The following is a 17,421-nucleotide window of genomic DNA, read 5'->3' as shown; positions in this document are numbered from 1 at the left end:
GACCTCCAATATTTATATGTAAAACACCATTTCAAAATATGTCTGTATTTTATTACACTTACTAAATACTTGTATTTATAAACTTGTAGCACAGTAGTAAAATATTGTGTTTATTATTTCACAGGCTTTTCTTATTTGGTTAAAATACTAAGGTATTTTTAATCAGGTCACTAACTAAACTTGCGCCTTAAAAACACGACTTTTGAATTATTAATTACTTATCTAATTAACAATAAAAAAAACTTAAATAAATCGACCTTAACATATTTTCATAATGGAACAAACATTTTTTATAACTTGTTTTACATTTTACGTTCAATAAATTATTTCCATAAACAGTATTACAAGTATAATTTTAATTATGACTTTTTTAAAACTGCTAAATTAAGTTATATAATAAGCATATAGTTCGATTAGAAATATAGTTAGTTAAATTTTTGTTTAAGCTATTAGCATCAACTATGAATGTTTGGTGTAAAGATAATTGATAATATATATATTTTTAAATCTTTTCCAAAAGATCAAATTTTATGTCATGCTCTTTTTGAAATAGGTGTACGCTCATATGATTACTTAAATAAACAAAAATCCGCACATTCCATTTGGCAACTAGTCAATGTTTCTTTCTTTTTATTTATAAATAATACAATTTATAATGAAGAATTCAGTAGTTATCGTAGAAAGATACTGAGTTTCATGTTTTGTGTATTCCTAAATTTATCATTGTATTTTTATCTTCGTAAACCGATTGCCAGAAAATAATAGTAGTAGTAGTAGGAGGAGGTTAGCCTAGTTTTATGGCATTATATATTTATCGAAGGTAAAAGATATTAAATTTAAAGTTCATATAAATGAAATAAAAAATTTCAACAAAATAATTATTCGTAAATAACTCAACTGTTATTAATGTAAAACCCAAACAATTTTGGGCAGCAATCAATAGTTAAAGGATAAATATTAAAAAACTTCAATTTAAACACGATTTTTACAAAAAAAAAATAATAATAATAAGCTGTGCTTCAAAATTTAAAACGTTTTAAATTATAATTAGTTTAAATGATAAGTATACATAAATTCTTCGTTTCATTGAAGCTCTTATCCAATAATTACATTGTTAATGACATTGTAATGTTGTTACATAGGTAACAATATACAAGCTGTATTTCACACCGTTGCACCAGCATCGTTTTTTTCAGTATATTATGTTTAACTCGTTTATAGCATTGTGTTTTTATGGCGATTATTGCAAAAAACTATTATACAGTTTATTTTAGTCCAACGCCCACATATTCTTGCTATCCTAAGTTTCTTCGAGTTAAATGATTTAGTACGAAAATAAAAAAAATGAATGACATATAGTGATATCAGATGAAACACATATATTTGTTTGTAGTTTTAATCATGATGTACAATAATAGGAATGCGACTGTTTTTAGTTGTTAAATATTTTAGCAAATCGTAACATTAATAAGTGTTAGAATTATATAATTTATTAGGGCTATAAATTGTACTGTATTTCGATGATTTAAACTTTATAAATAGCTTAGCTAAAATCAGCGGCGTTAAAAATGAATGAAAGATCACGGGCACGTTATATTCTGATTGAATGGTTAACTGTTTCTGAATTTACTAAAATTTAATATTAGAGGGCATAAAAAATAATAAATTGCGGGGGAGAATAAATTTGATAAAAATTAGCTATGTTTTAATGAATCATTTTAATTCCTTACAAATCAATGCCTCTGAAAATGTTAGTATCTACTAAATAAATTCATGCACCCAAATAGATGAGCAATTTTTTCGATTGATTTTTTATTATCCGCTTAGATGTTAAACTGATATTTCAATGTTGCGTCTAGTTCTTAATTACACTGGTGTGATATTACCCAAAATGTGAGTAAATATTGAATTGAAAAAACAATCTTGTTCGCTTTAACCATGAATAGATTATGCGTACGCTAAATTTCTGACTCATGTGCATCGTGAAGACGATTAACATTTGTATAGATTCGATGTGCTGGTGTCACCTCCGAAAAACTATCAATGATGTCATTGCAAGGTTATTTAAATTCAATACCTGCTCGTTCGGCATAAGATTTCCATTGGCGTTTTTTAGCAGCTGACGGCAGTAGCAATATCGGAGAATACGCACACCGAGGTAAAGAGTCGATTGTATGTCCGGGTGCTTACCTCGTGTACGTGCCCTCAGTGGGCGGGAAATCGATTGGTCTTAACGTAAAATAGTTAATGGAGCGTTTAGTTTTGTGTGGCAATGGATACGTGCCTAATTGTGATAATAATTTAACAAGGAGCAGCGGTCATGCGAATAACAAATAGCTAATTGTCTATGAGGCGTATGTGTTGTAATGAATACTTATACAAAAAACGCCTCGTACGTGCTTTGAGTTTGGTTATTATCACATACCGCAGCAGCGCCATACTTCATATTCAACATTGCAATTGATTGCATAAGAGATTTGTATAATTGCTATATCTAGAGTATTGTGGAAACTGTCATGTTATCCTATGTGGTTATAAAAAATAATTTTCAAATGTAGTCGCACCAAACCTTTTTAGATGAACCGCTACGGTTAAACGGTTTTTAGTAAACACTAATAATAGTATTGAATTATAGTAATTTGTAACTGTCACAAATGATAGTGGTATTACATTGCGGAGATGCGTCGAATGAAATTGTTCACTTTTCTTTGGAGTCGTGATAACTAAACAACGGTTTTTTCAAGACTGCAACATGTCATTAAACTATTTGAAATAATTATAAAATCTCCTAGGTCCGTTCTGCGTGTAAACAAACAAAATTCGTGTATTTTTTTTTAGTTTGCACTTGAAGTTAGCAAAGAATAAAACTCATTGGACATACCATTTAATAAATACTACTCGTGTAACAGCCAGACGGTTACTGCTCGTAAATGTTAAACATTTTTTATTCAAGACGTTTGTTACAAAAAATTATACCGTAGTGACTGTTGTTAATAGAAATGGTAAATATCATGTAGGAGTTTTAAATAATTTTTATTTTAATTACACGTGCAATAATTACTTGTGTCCATTGTTGGGCCCACCAACCGGTCTAGTCGTGGTCCGCTACACTCCAGCAGGTTTGCATGATAGTATCGGATGAGACTCCAGTGTTTCCTTTAACGTCCTCTCTAATCATATGGATTCATCAATCAGTGTATTGCTATGACCAGTTTTAAACACTTATCAATGAAAAATGGGCTTTATATTTTATTTAATATTTGTTCATTTTAATGTAAATCGAAATAAAAATATTAGAAATAATATAAATAGTCAACAAAGTACTATTGATTATAATCAATAATTATTTATACCTCATAGAATGTACTTTAACTATGAAGTTTAATACATTTATAAATAAAATAACTCAATGTTAATAATTTACAGATGTATTTTACTCAAAAATGCTAGCGAGAATCTCAGATTTTAGGCTATATTAAAAAACAAAATATTTCGTTCAGCATTTTAGAGTCGAAGGGATAATCCTTTTTTTTATAATTACTCTAAATTTACAACAGCTTCATGATAAAATTTCAATGACTATCTGTTATTTACTTCATTTTAATTCAAAGGATATAAATAATCTTGGTTGTAAAAAATCGTTATCTAGAACTCTCCGACATGTATTTCTCATAATTATTACTATTACTCAAAATTTTGGGTAAAAACCTTATACATTCAATCGTCTATATTTTGTTGTTTATTTAAAAAGTAAATTGAGTATTTTATAATTTTTAGATTCGTCAGACATTGTCGACTGTAAGCTCAAATTGATCCTTGGATTAATATGGACACTAATTTTACATTATTCTATCACAATGCCTATGTGGGGTGACGGCGACTACAACAGAGCACCCCAAGAAAAAGGGTTGTCCCCAAAACAAAGGTATTTATATACGAATTTTATATCATTAATATTTTACTTATATTAACTATGCAAACTGCTTCATGATATTTTTTACTAATAAATTTTTCAAAAATATTTTACGTTTAAATATGAAATTATTGTACTAAAAACGTTTATGGAGATTAGATTCAAAAACGTTTATTTTTAATTTTTACAATTATTCTTTTTAGATTGCTCAATTGGATTAAAAATAAATTACCTGATGGTGTACCTGTTTCAAACTTCACCACAGACTGGAACGACGGTCGCGCTGTTGGCGCTCTCGTTGACGCCGTAGCCCCAGGTATATATAAAATATTCTAATCACACAATACAATATTAAATTGTTATTTATAAATGTACCACGAGCCTATTACCAAATTATGTTCAATTATTATTAAAATTATTCATAGGCTTATGTCCTAACTGGGCTGACTGGAAGAAAGGTCCCAAGGAAGAAGCATTGAAAAATGCTAAAGAAGCTATGGATCTTGCCGATAAATGGCTCGGTGTCAAGCAGGTTTAATATTTTTATTCATTGATGTATTATATATTTATAGATATATTATACAGAATGTTCAGTAAGTAAGGAAACAATTTTATTGTTACAAACAATGAGAACATAGATATTCGTTTCCTTACTTATTGAGCATCTTATATATATATAATAAGGTGCCACTTATTTTAAGAATTTTGTAACACTTTTGAGTGCCGGCACTTTTTTCCACTAAACTAATATAGAATCGTTCTAATATAGAATCAGAAAACCTAAAAATATTCTAAAAATTCATGTACGCATTTTGATGATATTTTCACTCTGTTTTTAATGGAGACTCAATTAATGGCAATCATATGCATTTGAAATAATATTATATTATATTATCAATTATATTATGAGGGTAACAATTAAACTAATTAAAAATTATTATTAATAATTTAAAACAATTTTATGAATTTTTTATATTTGCCTAAGATTTTCTATTATATATATATTTTAAAGTACTATATAATTGTATAGTGTAAAAAATGCACATAAATGTTTTACAATTTTATTGAATGCTGTGCTTTTTAAGAATTTGTTCATTAATATTTGTTTTACTTTTAGCTTATTAAACCTGAGGAGCTTGTGGGTGGTGCAGATGAACAATCGATGATGACATACTTGTCTCAATATCCCAGCGCTAAATTGAAACAAGGTGCGCCAATTCGTCCTAGGACAAGTCGGTAAGTAAACCCAATGCCAATTTATTACTGAATGATTGAATGAACCTATTGGTTTATTGCATAATTATGAGATCATTATATAGTTATTCATATAGGCGTAAATAGAAGAAATAAGCAGGATTAGAGGACACAGTCTAAAACTTTTTGAAAAATTATACTACTATAGAAAAATATGTGAATTTACTCCCCTAATTTATTATTTTTATTTACACCAATGATAATGATATTTTTTATTCATAAATCAATGTTTCTTTTTTTTAATGTATTAAAATGCAAAATATATTATTGAACTATTGAAAATTTGAATATAAAGTAGTTAACTACTATTCTCTAATTTGTCAATGCTTCATTTAAATGAGTTGGGATAAATTCATAATATAAGTTAGTCTGAATTAAGATTATTTTGGGTTAAAATTAATAAACATTAATGATGAAACTAACGGCTGCAAAGAAGATTCATAATCTTTTATACCAACTACATTCAAAAATATTATTTGTATTGTCTACAGAATAGCAGCACGAGTTTTTGGGCCTGGAGTGGAACCAACAGGTCCAGTTGCTGGTCAACAAACATATTTTACAATCGACACAGAAGGATCAAACGACAAAGGAAACGTTGAAGTTGTCGTAGAAAATCCACAGGGTAAACGAGAACCAGTAAGTAGAATCATTAATTATGTCAGTCTATGTTAGACCAATCACTAAATTAATCAACATAAAAAAAACAATTAAAATTTTATAATTATTTAATCTATAAATAGATCACCTTAATTATTAAATAATATTATCATAATATGTTTACCTGTTTGAAAACTAAAGAAATACAGAGTAACTTTTATTATAAACCACTTAATTAACCAAAAAATAAAAATAAAATTGAGAATTTTTTGGTGGTTTCTTTTAGTATCATATTTTTTTTAATTAATCAATCATAAAAAATTTTATTAATTCATCCATCGTGTCTTATAAGGGTAATAGATTTATAAAGAGTACGGCCGAGAAATGACCAGTAAGAAGAATAACAACACGCACATTTCACTCTCTATTATCATTATAAAATATTAATAACCAAAAGTTGATATCGACCAGTGATTTTCATAATTAGATCATTATCTATTAATTTTTATTAAGCTTACAATTTTGGCTACTATGGCTATTAATTACAATTAGTGTACATTTATGGATACGTACTGATATTAACAAACTAGTATTTACAATCTAAATAAAATGAATAGTGTTTTTTAAGAATTTTATTAATTTTTTGTTTCACCGTCAGTTACCCACCTAATACTGATATTAAATTTAGCATAATTTTCAAATACATAATACTAAAAACTATTTTTAAAAATGCTGAAATAGAATTTTTTTTCTAACAATTTCTGTTTATAGTTCATTAAAATCATTTTGATTTTTTTTTTTTTTTTGTAAAAAACATTGTAATGAAGTGATACTATCTAATTGATAGACTAATTAATGCTTTAATTAGCACAAATGTTTTGTTATTTAGAAGTGTTTATAATTTCTGAAAAATCAATTATTTTAAATTTGTAATAATATACTGTTATTTTGTTACACTTCAAAATAATACGGTTTCGATAGCATTTATAAATTACATATTACTACTGAACTAAAAACGTTAGGAATTTTCATGTAATAATATAGTGCGAATATATTGCTTTTATAATATTATTCTATCAGTTTTGTAATTTAATTCTTAATTGAATATAAATTATATCTTTAAAAATAAATTTAAAAACTATATTGTACCATCAAAACATCTGTACTATAATAGAAAATAATTTTATGAAAATTTAATTTTTCATCAGAACACTAAAAATGAAATTACCATTTGACAATAATTGCTTTGTAGTAATTTATAATTTCAGAATTTGACAATGATATTTTAACACATTATAGATATTAATTCATAAAAATAATGATATAAAGAGTATTAATAATAAATAAAAACCTTGGTAATTTCCTTAAGGAGTCAATAACTATACCCCCTCACCCTTTTTGCTCAAAGATGAATATTTTGGTATAAAAACATAATTTTTTGCTACGTCATATATCTTCCAAACATTCTAATTCGAATAACAAAATATATCAAATTTTATCATTAGACCATTTTAAATTTCAATTTAGAGTTAAATAATAATTTACATCAATATTAATGTATAAGTCAGTAGTCATACCTTTATAATACTAAACTAATTTAATGTTATAGGTAAATGTGGTACCAAATAACAATGGACGTATATATACAGTAACTTATACACCACTTATGTCAGGACCATACACAGTACAAGTTAAACATGCTAGTGCCAATGCTGCACGATCACCATACCGCGTTCAAGTAGCTGACCCTGTTGGCAATCCAACCAAAGTTAAGGCCTTTGGACCCGGTTTGCAACCAGAAGGAGTATTAGTTGCCAAACCGACTTATTTTGAAATACATACCAAAGGTAAGCTGACAAGCTACTAGACAAATTATATTTCTTCCTAGTTTTAAATTATCCTATTATATAAAAATCAATTAATAATTACAGACGCCGGTGGAAAAGGAGTCCCCGAAGTTATCATCTTAGATCCTGCTGGCCGTGAAAATACTGTACACGCTAAAATAACTAAACAAGCCGATGGTGTTTACAAATGCGACTACACAGCTATTGCTCAGGGCGTACATTCCATCAACATTTTTTATGATAAGCAACCTATACCTCATAGTCCTTTTACTGTACTTACATCAAATGGTAAATATCATAGCAGAATTCTTTATGTAATTATATGGCTATATTTGCATTAAAATTAAATACTCTAATAGATATCATAAATCATGTTATTGCAGTATTTTTATTATGTATTTTATTAAAAAGGGAATATATGTTTTCTTATTAGTAATTATAGTAAAACAAAATATTAAGCTCAATTTTACATAGTTAACATCTTTAGAATTTTAGGAATTTCTTACATTTATATTCTTTTTTATGTACATGATTTTTTATTATCCTCTTTACACGTTTCTTAAACTAACAAGTTCAATAACAGAATTACAAATTTATTAAATTTAANAATTTGTCCCGACGATCTATCTTCTATGTGCAAATGGCTGTCGAAAATTAAAAAAAAATGTAATGATTGCGATAAAAATTACCTTTTATCGGGATGTTTTTTGTGCTTAAAACTGCCATAACTTTTTCAAAAATTAACAAATAAAAATAATATTTTTTTGTATTAAAACCTTAGATATTTCCCTTTCATTTGATATAATTTTTTTTGGAAATCTACCACTTATTCTGTTCACTGGGGGGATTTAAAATAGTAACTTTTTTACAAAAAATAACTTTTTCAACTTAATTTTTGAAAATGTTCCGGAAATACTGCGTCCTTTAAACATATATCAAATTAAAGCTTATTTTATGTACTACAAAATGAAAACAAAAAATTTGTCCCGACGATCTATCTTCTATACGCAAACGGCTACCGTATTCAAAAATATGCTATTTTAACAAATTTTTTTTTAAAATGAAATACTATCTACAGATTTGCATCGAAGCGTTTCTTATGATAGTGATTTAAATCACTGTCAAATATCATCTATACTTGTCCCATCTATGCCTTGTCTACACTGTGCCTCGACCCCACTGTGCTACCGTTTTTTTTTAAATAAAAAATGTTTGTTACTTATAGCAAAGTTATATTTTTGTATATTAAAGAAGTAAATCAATTAATTCAATAATATTTTTTAAGCGTCTGATGCTCGAAAAGTCCGTTGTTTCGGCCGAGGACTACAGTCACGAGGAGTTCGAGTAGGAGATGATGCCAAGTTCAAGATTTTGACTGATGGTGCTGGTGAAGGTGTGCCTGAAGTGAATGTTATCGGACCTGGTAAAAAATTAAACAATATCTTCATGTTTTGTCGATTTATCTTATCATAATATGCAAGCATGTTATTTTTGGCGTTATTGATGTTTTTTCTGGTTCGACCAGGAGGCATTAAAGAACCGGTACTGATGAAGAAATCCACTGATGAGCATACGTATGATGTAATGTACCATCCAAGAAAACCAGGAAGGCATGTGGTTATGGTAACATTTGCCGGTCAGGAAGTACCAAAATCTCCATTTGAAGTGCACGTTATGTCTTACAAAGAAACTTTAATTCGTGCCTATGGACCGGGTCTCACGGGTGGCGTGGTTTCTTATCCTGCTGTATTTACCGTAGATACAAATGGCGAAACTGGTGCTCTAGGCAAGTTTATAGTATAATAAGTTCAAACTATTTCTTCGTCAAATTTTTTTTAAATATATTAAATTTGTCATATGATTGCTATTAATATTTTACCTTTAATTAGAGCATTCAATAATAAGTCACCATACAATTTGATCCGTAGGGTTCAGCATAGAAGGTCCGTCAAAAGCAAAAATCAACTGTAATGACAACGGTGATGGTTCAGCTGACGTTCAATACTACCCCACTGCTCCAGGAGAGTATGCTGTGCACGTCCTATGTGACGAAGAGGATATACCAGGATCTCCTTTTATGGCCTATATTGTTCCAGCTCCTAACACAGATTTCCATCCTGAAAGAGTAAGTGAATCATAATTAGAGTACTTTTAATTTTTTTAACAAATACTATTAACTAATATCGTAAACATTTTATACGGAGTAATTATTTTAACATTAGCTACTCAATTTCTCTTAAAATAATAATTATTTTAAAAAATTACTTTTGGTTTCGCATATTTCTCAATTTACCCATTAATTATTATCTTTTTAATTCCTCCATTATACCTTATTAGGGTGGAGGCAACTTTATTTTTTAATACAAAAATAAACAATAATCATCCCCTCCCCCAGTAATCATTTTCTAGTTCACCTGATCATTTATGTGTCAGAATATTATTAAAATTATATATAACATCATGTGATGCAAACCTTAAAGAACCTTAAAAGAACTTAAAAAAAGACGAGTAACCGGTTAGAATGGAGAATTGGATTTGTATACCAACCTTCGGGTTGATAAAAAAAAATAATAATAATAACTTCATATTAGAAGTAATAGTTGATTTTTAATTTTTATAATTTTAAATTTAGGTTAAATGTTACGGTGATGGAATACACCCTAATGGTGTAGAGCAGGGACAACGTACTCAATTTACAGTCGATACCAGAAAAGCCGGTACTAAAGCTCCATTAGACGTTAAAGTACATTGCTATCATAATTTGACTTATATATAAGTGTATTTTGTTAACTTAATATTGAATTAATTGATTATTAACAGATATATGATAATGCTGGACACCTTGCTGCTGAACCAATAATGGTTAGAGATAACAAAGATGGAACCTTTGCTTGCGAATATGTACCAACAGCAGCGCCAGGAAAACATACAATTCAAGTTAGTTTTCACCAATTATAATTATAATAATTAATCACAATAATAGTTCTATCATAATACAACTATTTTTCTCTTGTGAAATATAATAGTTAAATATTATTGAGATAATAGTTTAAAGATAATTCAACATAACGGATATTAAGTGTTAAATAAAAAAACATTAGCATGATTTAATTCTTCCTAATTATTACCATAATTTTCATAACAAAAAATGTATTTTTTACTTAATTCAGGTAGCTTACGGTGATGTTGCCGTACCTGAGAGCCCATTCCGGGTTCCAGTATCTCAGCCTGTAGATGCTAATCAGGTTCGGGTATTCGGTCCTGGTGTGGCAAAAACTGGCATAAAATCCAATGTGCCCACTCATTTTACCGTTGATTGTTCTAATGCTGGTATAGGTAAGTTTTCTTATCTGCAGAGATTTTGTGAAAAGTAGTTCCACAGTTTTAAATATAATTATTTATATAATTTTAATTAAAAAAGTTATGTTATATTAATGCAGTATAATGTTTTACCTATCCCTCACCGACCCAGTACGGTAAATCGACGTCTTACGCGTCTATTGTTTGCTGAGTATAGTTCATTGTCATTCTTGAATAGATAATGTTGTGCGTTTTTTTTTTATTTACATATAAGCGCTTTCGAATGTATGTGCTAATATTCAGCCATAATCATTGTTTTTGTATATCCTGTTCTGATCTGGCTCTCTCTAACTTTTGCACCTGTACATTTCTTTAGTGTCAAGCTCTGTCCATCACTGAAGTATTTACTTTTTAAGCGACTAGTCCTGTAGTCATTAATCCGTTTACGTCTTCAGCATTTCAACGCAAAACATAAATGTTGACCACTTTTCACTGCCATTATTTGCCATTCATCTATTCTACCTTATACATCTAAGTCTTTAATTGTTTGTTATATTTTATATCTTTTCTGTTTTGTTCATAGCCACTTTGTCGGCCATTTTAGTAATAAGGGCACCCTCACACCCTTAAATTTTAAGTTACTCGTTAAAGATCTCTTAATATATTTGTTTTAGTAACTGTTATATAATTATTGACTACGCATTTATTAGATGTGTAGTTAGCCGACATCCAGTGTGGTACACAACTAGCCAAGTTACATAGAAACATATGCTTTCAAAATTCCTCAAAATGAGATATATTTGAAATACTATCTACTAGTTTCCCTTTTATTACAATTTAGCAACTTAGACAACACTAAAATAATTTAATTTAAATATAAATGCCAAAACTTTCAAAATTCATAAATGTTAATGATTATCAAATGTTTGTTTTATTCTTTATAGGTGAATTAAATGTTAACTTGGTAGATAATCGTGGAGTAGATGTTCCTTTGAAAGTCAGTGAGAACGACGATGGATCTTTCCGTATCGAATACGTACCTCCAGCACCAGGTACGTACAAATTACGTTGCACATACGGAGGAGCTCCTGTACCCGGATGCTGTCCTATAGAAATTATGGCATCCAAACCACCGGTAGATGCTTCAAAAGTTCGTGTAGATGGTCTTGAAACAGGTGAGCTGTTTTTTATTGAGTAAACACAATAAAATCATGTAAAACTTAACGACAATGTTGGAGAGCATCTAAATTGTATCTTATAATTATGATAAACACGGTCACAAGATCATTTTAATGTTTTCAGTAAACTCAAATGGCATAAAACATTAATTTTGATTTTTAAACATAGACACGATCATTAAAAATGTACTTATTTATATTTTAACAATACTATTTAAATAACCATGTCTTCAAAATTTATCCTAATCGTGTAAATTTGGATACTGGTTCTATTAATATTTGTCGTGATAGTGGCGGCAGTCAACAGCGTCCAAGAGTTCAGGGTGTGGACTCTTGATGCGTGTCCAGGGGCTGCTGAATTGGCTGTAATGATTACCGGCCCGTCCGGTGGTTCTGTAAAGGCGTACATCGTACCCGTCGATGGAGGAGGTTATGCAGTGAGTTTTACGCCCATTGAATCCGGAGAGTATCAGTTAAGCATAACGGTGGCCGGAGAGACGGTAGTCCGCCAACACCGAGTGCGGTGCGTGCCGGCCGCCGGTGACCCATCGAAAGTTTCAGCGTATGGACCGGGTCTTAACCGCGGCCGTGTCGATTGGCCAGCGCAGTTCACTGTAGATACTAGAAAAGCTGGTGGTCGGGGCGGACTTGCCGTTACCGTAGAAGGGCCATGCGAGACGGCCATTGCGTGTCGTGATAATGGCGATGGAACTTGCGCGGTTGCGTACACGCCTCGTATGCCTGGCGACTACGCCGTTAATGTCACGTTTGATGATCAACCAATTCCTGGTTCACCGTTTAACGCCTTGGTACTTGGTAACCCAGCCCCAAACGTCAAAGTATCCGGCAACGGTATACAACCCTACGGTAATACCCGTGTGTGCGTGTTGTGATATGCCATCGTTTGATTTCCACTAACATGAGTTCACTGATTTCACACTGTGTCAACCAACGCATTATAATACCCACAAATTTCCATTGTTCGTTAGTGAACCTTTAGTTGTGATGTAATGCTACTCTATCTTTTAGATTTGTTTTTTTTCTAGGTAGAATTTTGTGTTATTTATTATTTTCATGCTGTACATAGTTCTATATTTACTATCAAGAACAAAATTATGAATATTAACACATTTTGTTGAGCCATCCTGAAAACACTCAAATCCGTGCAAATTATTTTATAGTATCTAAAATATATTTTTTAATATAAAAGGGAGTTAACCTCTTCATGTATTTAATATCTATATCTTTTTACGAAATATACAATTTAAATAAAATTAATTTGCAACGAAAATTTATGTGTTCAGGATGACTTCAGAAAAATTTTAATTTCATAATATATATGTTACACAGATTTAAACTGTTTAATATTATGATTTTGTTCTCTTCTATTTTATAAACATTTTAGCGCAAGTAAAAATTATTTCTTTTTAAAGTACATTATTTTTCATTATCTTAATTAAGTTATACCAATGTGTTAAAATGTGTTAAAATGTATTATTATGATTTTATTCCTTTTTTCCGTGCGTTGTTAGTAAGATATTTTTTATGTTTTTCATATTAAATTACTATAGTAGTTTTGGTTAATATTTTTAAATAGTATGAGTTGATTTTAACAACTAATAGCTGTTATTTCTATTAATTAAAATTATCGTAAATATATATATTTGTTTTATTTACTTATTATTTAGTTGTATAGTTTCCTATCTATTATTATTTTTTTACTTAGGAGTATTTTTGGACTCACCCGCCGATTTTATAGTCGACTGTCGAGCTGTTAACACATCTAGTCTAGGTAAAGGTCTACCAGGAATTGTTACATGTACCGTTACAAATCCGTCAGGAGCTCGCACCGACACTTTGGTTGCTCCTCAAGGTGACGGCACATATCGCATCAGCTATACACCATTTGAAGAAGGTTATTATTACCATTTTAACAAATCTATACAATTTTAAAATAATTTTAATTGTTCAATAGGACCACACACTGTAGAGATATTCTATGATGGAGCTCCAGTAGTTGGATCTCCATTTACAGTTAATGTAAAACGTGGTACAGACGCTTCTAAATGTAGAGCTCATGGTTTAGGACTTACCAAAGGCATATTAAATTCAATTAATTCATTTACAGTCGAAACTAGAGGTATTTTATTTTTTGGTAAAATTATTTTACTATCAATAAAGTTAATTCTTTTGAAAATTTTTAATTTATTAAATTATCTCTTTTCAAATTAAGTGTAAAAATTAAATTTGAGTCGTAATCATATTATATGTTTTATTTATTTTATTGTTGTATGATATATTTTCAACATAATTTTTTCTAGGAGCTGGAACTGGCAGTTTAGGTTTAGCTATTGAAGGACCATCTGAAGCGAAGATGACATGTCGAGATAATCGAGATGGCACTTGTTCAGTTGATTATATACCGACCGAACCTGGTGAGTATGATATAAGCATCAAATACGCAGAGAAACATATCCCAGGATCACCATTTAAAGTAAGTTTTTAATTAGCTTGCACATACTATTCTACTTAAATATGTGTTTATTGTATATCTTATTTTGTTGTATAACAAAATTTAAAATAAAAACGTATTGACCTGTATAATAACTTCCAATAACTAACCCATCAAATATTTGACGACCTAATGCTGAACTTATATTTTAGATAGGAGTCGACCGTATAGTTGATGCAAACAAGGTTATTGTTACTGGTCATGGTCTTAACTCTAAGTATTGTAGAGATGATACACCCGCAACGTTCAAGGTAGATGCTACGCAATCTGCTCGAGGACATTTAGATGTAAAAATGACAACCGACAGAGGTAAATTTGATTTTATATGGATAGATTTTAATTGTTAAAATCGAATAAAACAAAACGAATAATTAAAAAATACTTTCAAGTTATTTGAAATTATGTATACTTTGGACCTAAATCTTAAAAATATTTTAATTAATTTGTATTGTTAAAAAAATAACAAAATCATACAAATAACGTAAACGTGGTAAAAATTTTTTTTATTTATCTTTTAGGACCTTTAAAACAAAGACCCATTGTTAATGATAAAGAAGATGGCACATACGAAGTCACATTTACTCCTGGACCCGAAGGTGCTTTACTTACAGCTAACGTATTGTACAATGGAGTTCCCGTACCAAATAGGTATGAAGTAGATTACTTTACTCCGATTATTACAATAAACGCCAAGTTTTTAAATCCCATTACCTTCTAAAATTGTACTTTTCATTTCTGTGAGTGTTTATTTTTAAATCATATCCTATAAGTTTCACATTTGTATGTCATTCATACTTGTTCATGTTTGATATGAAGATCTTTTTCTATTTCAGCCCGTTTAAAGTTCGTGTACGACCTAAGTTCGAGTTAGATAAAGTGAAAATACAAGGGCCCGGTGTGTCAGATGGAGGAGTAGGTGTAAAAGCTTCAGTGCCAACATACTTTGTAGTCGATGCCACCGAGGCTGGTACCGGAAAACTGGACGTGCGGATTGTTGTAAGTACCCAATTGTAATTTATGTATATATAATATGATTCTTTACAGTACAAAAAACCAAATTGGCGGTTTCAAAAAATTAAATAATTTTATTATTATTATTAGGGACCAGACGGATACCCAAGACATGTAGATGTTGATAAAGTCGATCAGAATTTATACAAATGCAAATATACTCCTGATGACTGTGGTAATTATTCCATTGAAGCTTTGTATGGAGGCACTCGGTTACCTGGTACCCCAATTGCGGTTCAGTGTCACCCCACAGGAAACGTAAGTTTTAAATATATTGACACCTTTAACATGATAAATGTGTATTCTTAATTCCAACAATACTTAAATGAATTTATGAATCGTATTCATTTTGAATTGAAAGTAAAATGTTTCTTTGACATTGGCCAATATCTTACTATTAACTCTTACCTAAAGACTATTCTATTAATACATAAAAAGATTAGAAGTCATTATAAATAGATTTTAAACCTATTGTATCATCTGTAAAAATAAAATATGTAACATGAATTATAGAGAATATAAAGTAATTTTAAAATTAACAATACTTTTAAATGAATACATTTACATTAAACAAAATCATAAATTCTTTTTAATGCATGAAACAAATTTTCAAATCAATTATATATTTGCTGTGTTGATTAATTTTTAAACTTACGTTATACTATGTAGTTGTTATTTAAAATTGTTTTATTTATTATTTATTGTGCGTATTTGCTTAAATGTTAGTGCGCGATTGAGCTTAATTAAAAAAATAATAATTGCGTTTTTATAAATATGTAATTATTAAAAACAATTACATTTTAAAACTATTTTCACTACTAAAAAAAAACTTGTTCATTAATAGCGTTACAGGCCATTTAAACCCATTTCCGCAACAACAAATTGCCTCCACTGTACTTTAGTCCCTGGATTAGTTTTACAAGCTTTTCAGATATGCCTAACTGGCACATTGCACTCTATTATTATTCTCTGTTCACTGAACCGTAAGTGGCCTAAAATCTATAAAAATGTGTATATCCTTGTCAAATTCTTCATTTTTTTCAGTTTAATGACGTGTATCTGATTCAAGGTTGATTACCCTAACATAAAGTCTCCACATTATCCTATAATTGTCCTTTCAATATGTTGGTTCAATAGTGTATTAAACATATTTTTTTTAACTCGTCTGTTTTTGGTTAATAATGTTCCATTTTATCCTCTGATCATTAATGTTCTACGTTTAAATCCATGTTTAACTTTAATTTTTCAATAAAAATTCATGCCCAACACAACTAGAGCCAACGGAGTCATTATACCCGTCACTCTAGACGCATGGGCANAAATCCATGTTTAACTTTAATTTTTCAATAAAAATTCATGCCCAACACAACTAGAGCCAACGGAGTCATTATACCCGTCACTTTAGACGAGTGCCCATGCGGGAATATACACCTAAATCTATAAAACATATAACACATATTTATTAATCAATGACAGTTATATTTTGGAGTGTATTAATTATAGTTTTTTTGAAATTTAACGACAATTATAATAATGATTTAGTATTTCTTGTTACAAACTTCCGCTTTTCGCGATATCGCGTAGCTTCTCACTACGCCTATTAAGTCGCCATTAGCTTTTATTCGCAACACGTTCAATATGCGATGTGTTGTGTATTGTATTTTAATTAGTGCTGTTGTGTGTCAGTAGTGTTTTACATTGAATTTACACACTAAGTAGTTTTGTGTCGTGTGTGTTGTGTTAATTACGGATTTTTGCAATATATATCCGTTATATATTACTTTTGTCTTCGCTAAGGCGAATATG

The 17,421-nt window shown here is 29.6% G+C and overlaps 1 protein-coding gene across 2 annotated transcripts in view; it reads left to right on the top strand.

Moving 5' to 3' along the window:
- Positions 1-17,421, top strand: part of LOC126899940 (filamin-A) — a 45,245-nt gene that overhangs the window by 9,812 nt on the left and 18,012 nt on the right. Inside the window, exons 3-24 of one of the 2 annotated variants that reach the window (XM_050675232.1) lie at positions 3,778-3,925; positions 4,117-4,229; positions 4,339-4,445; positions 5,031-5,149; positions 5,659-5,806; positions 7,377-7,614; positions 7,699-7,902; positions 8,900-9,037; positions 9,140-9,400; positions 9,543-9,739; positions 10,247-10,357; positions 10,435-10,551; positions 10,785-10,950; positions 11,859-12,089; positions 12,384-12,959; positions 13,819-14,007; positions 14,068-14,232; positions 14,414-14,586; positions 14,757-14,913; positions 15,123-15,252; positions 15,438-15,600; positions 15,706-15,873. In XM_050675232.1, coding sequence (XP_050531189.1) covers positions 3,778-3,925; positions 4,117-4,229; positions 4,339-4,445; positions 5,031-5,149; positions 5,659-5,806; positions 7,377-7,614; positions 7,699-7,902; positions 8,900-9,037; positions 9,140-9,400; positions 9,543-9,739; positions 10,247-10,357; positions 10,435-10,551; positions 10,785-10,950; positions 11,859-12,089; positions 12,384-12,959; positions 13,819-14,007; positions 14,068-14,232; positions 14,414-14,586; positions 14,757-14,913; positions 15,123-15,252; positions 15,438-15,600; positions 15,706-15,873 — 4,019 coding nt within the window. The remainder of the gene's footprint in view (positions 1-3,777; positions 3,926-4,116; positions 4,230-4,338; positions 4,446-5,030; positions 5,150-5,658; positions 5,807-7,376; positions 7,615-7,698; positions 7,903-8,899; positions 9,038-9,139; positions 9,401-9,542; positions 9,740-10,246; positions 10,358-10,434; positions 10,552-10,784; positions 10,951-11,858; positions 12,090-12,383; positions 12,960-13,818; positions 14,008-14,067; positions 14,233-14,413; positions 14,587-14,756; positions 14,914-15,122; positions 15,253-15,437; positions 15,601-15,705; positions 15,874-17,421) is intronic. The other variant, XM_050675233.1, reaches the window with a different exon arrangement.

This window comes from Daktulosphaira vitifoliae, unplaced genomic scaffold (assembly GCF_025091365.1).
Source record: "Daktulosphaira vitifoliae isolate Bord-2020 unplaced genomic scaffold, ASM2509136v1 Scaffold_2, whole genome shotgun sequence".
Lineage (NCBI taxonomy): Eukaryota > Metazoa > Arthropoda > Insecta > Hemiptera > Phylloxeridae > Daktulosphaira > Daktulosphaira vitifoliae.
The sequence above is the reverse complement of the archived record's forward strand: the minus strand, read 5'-3'. Positions and strand labels throughout refer to the sequence as shown.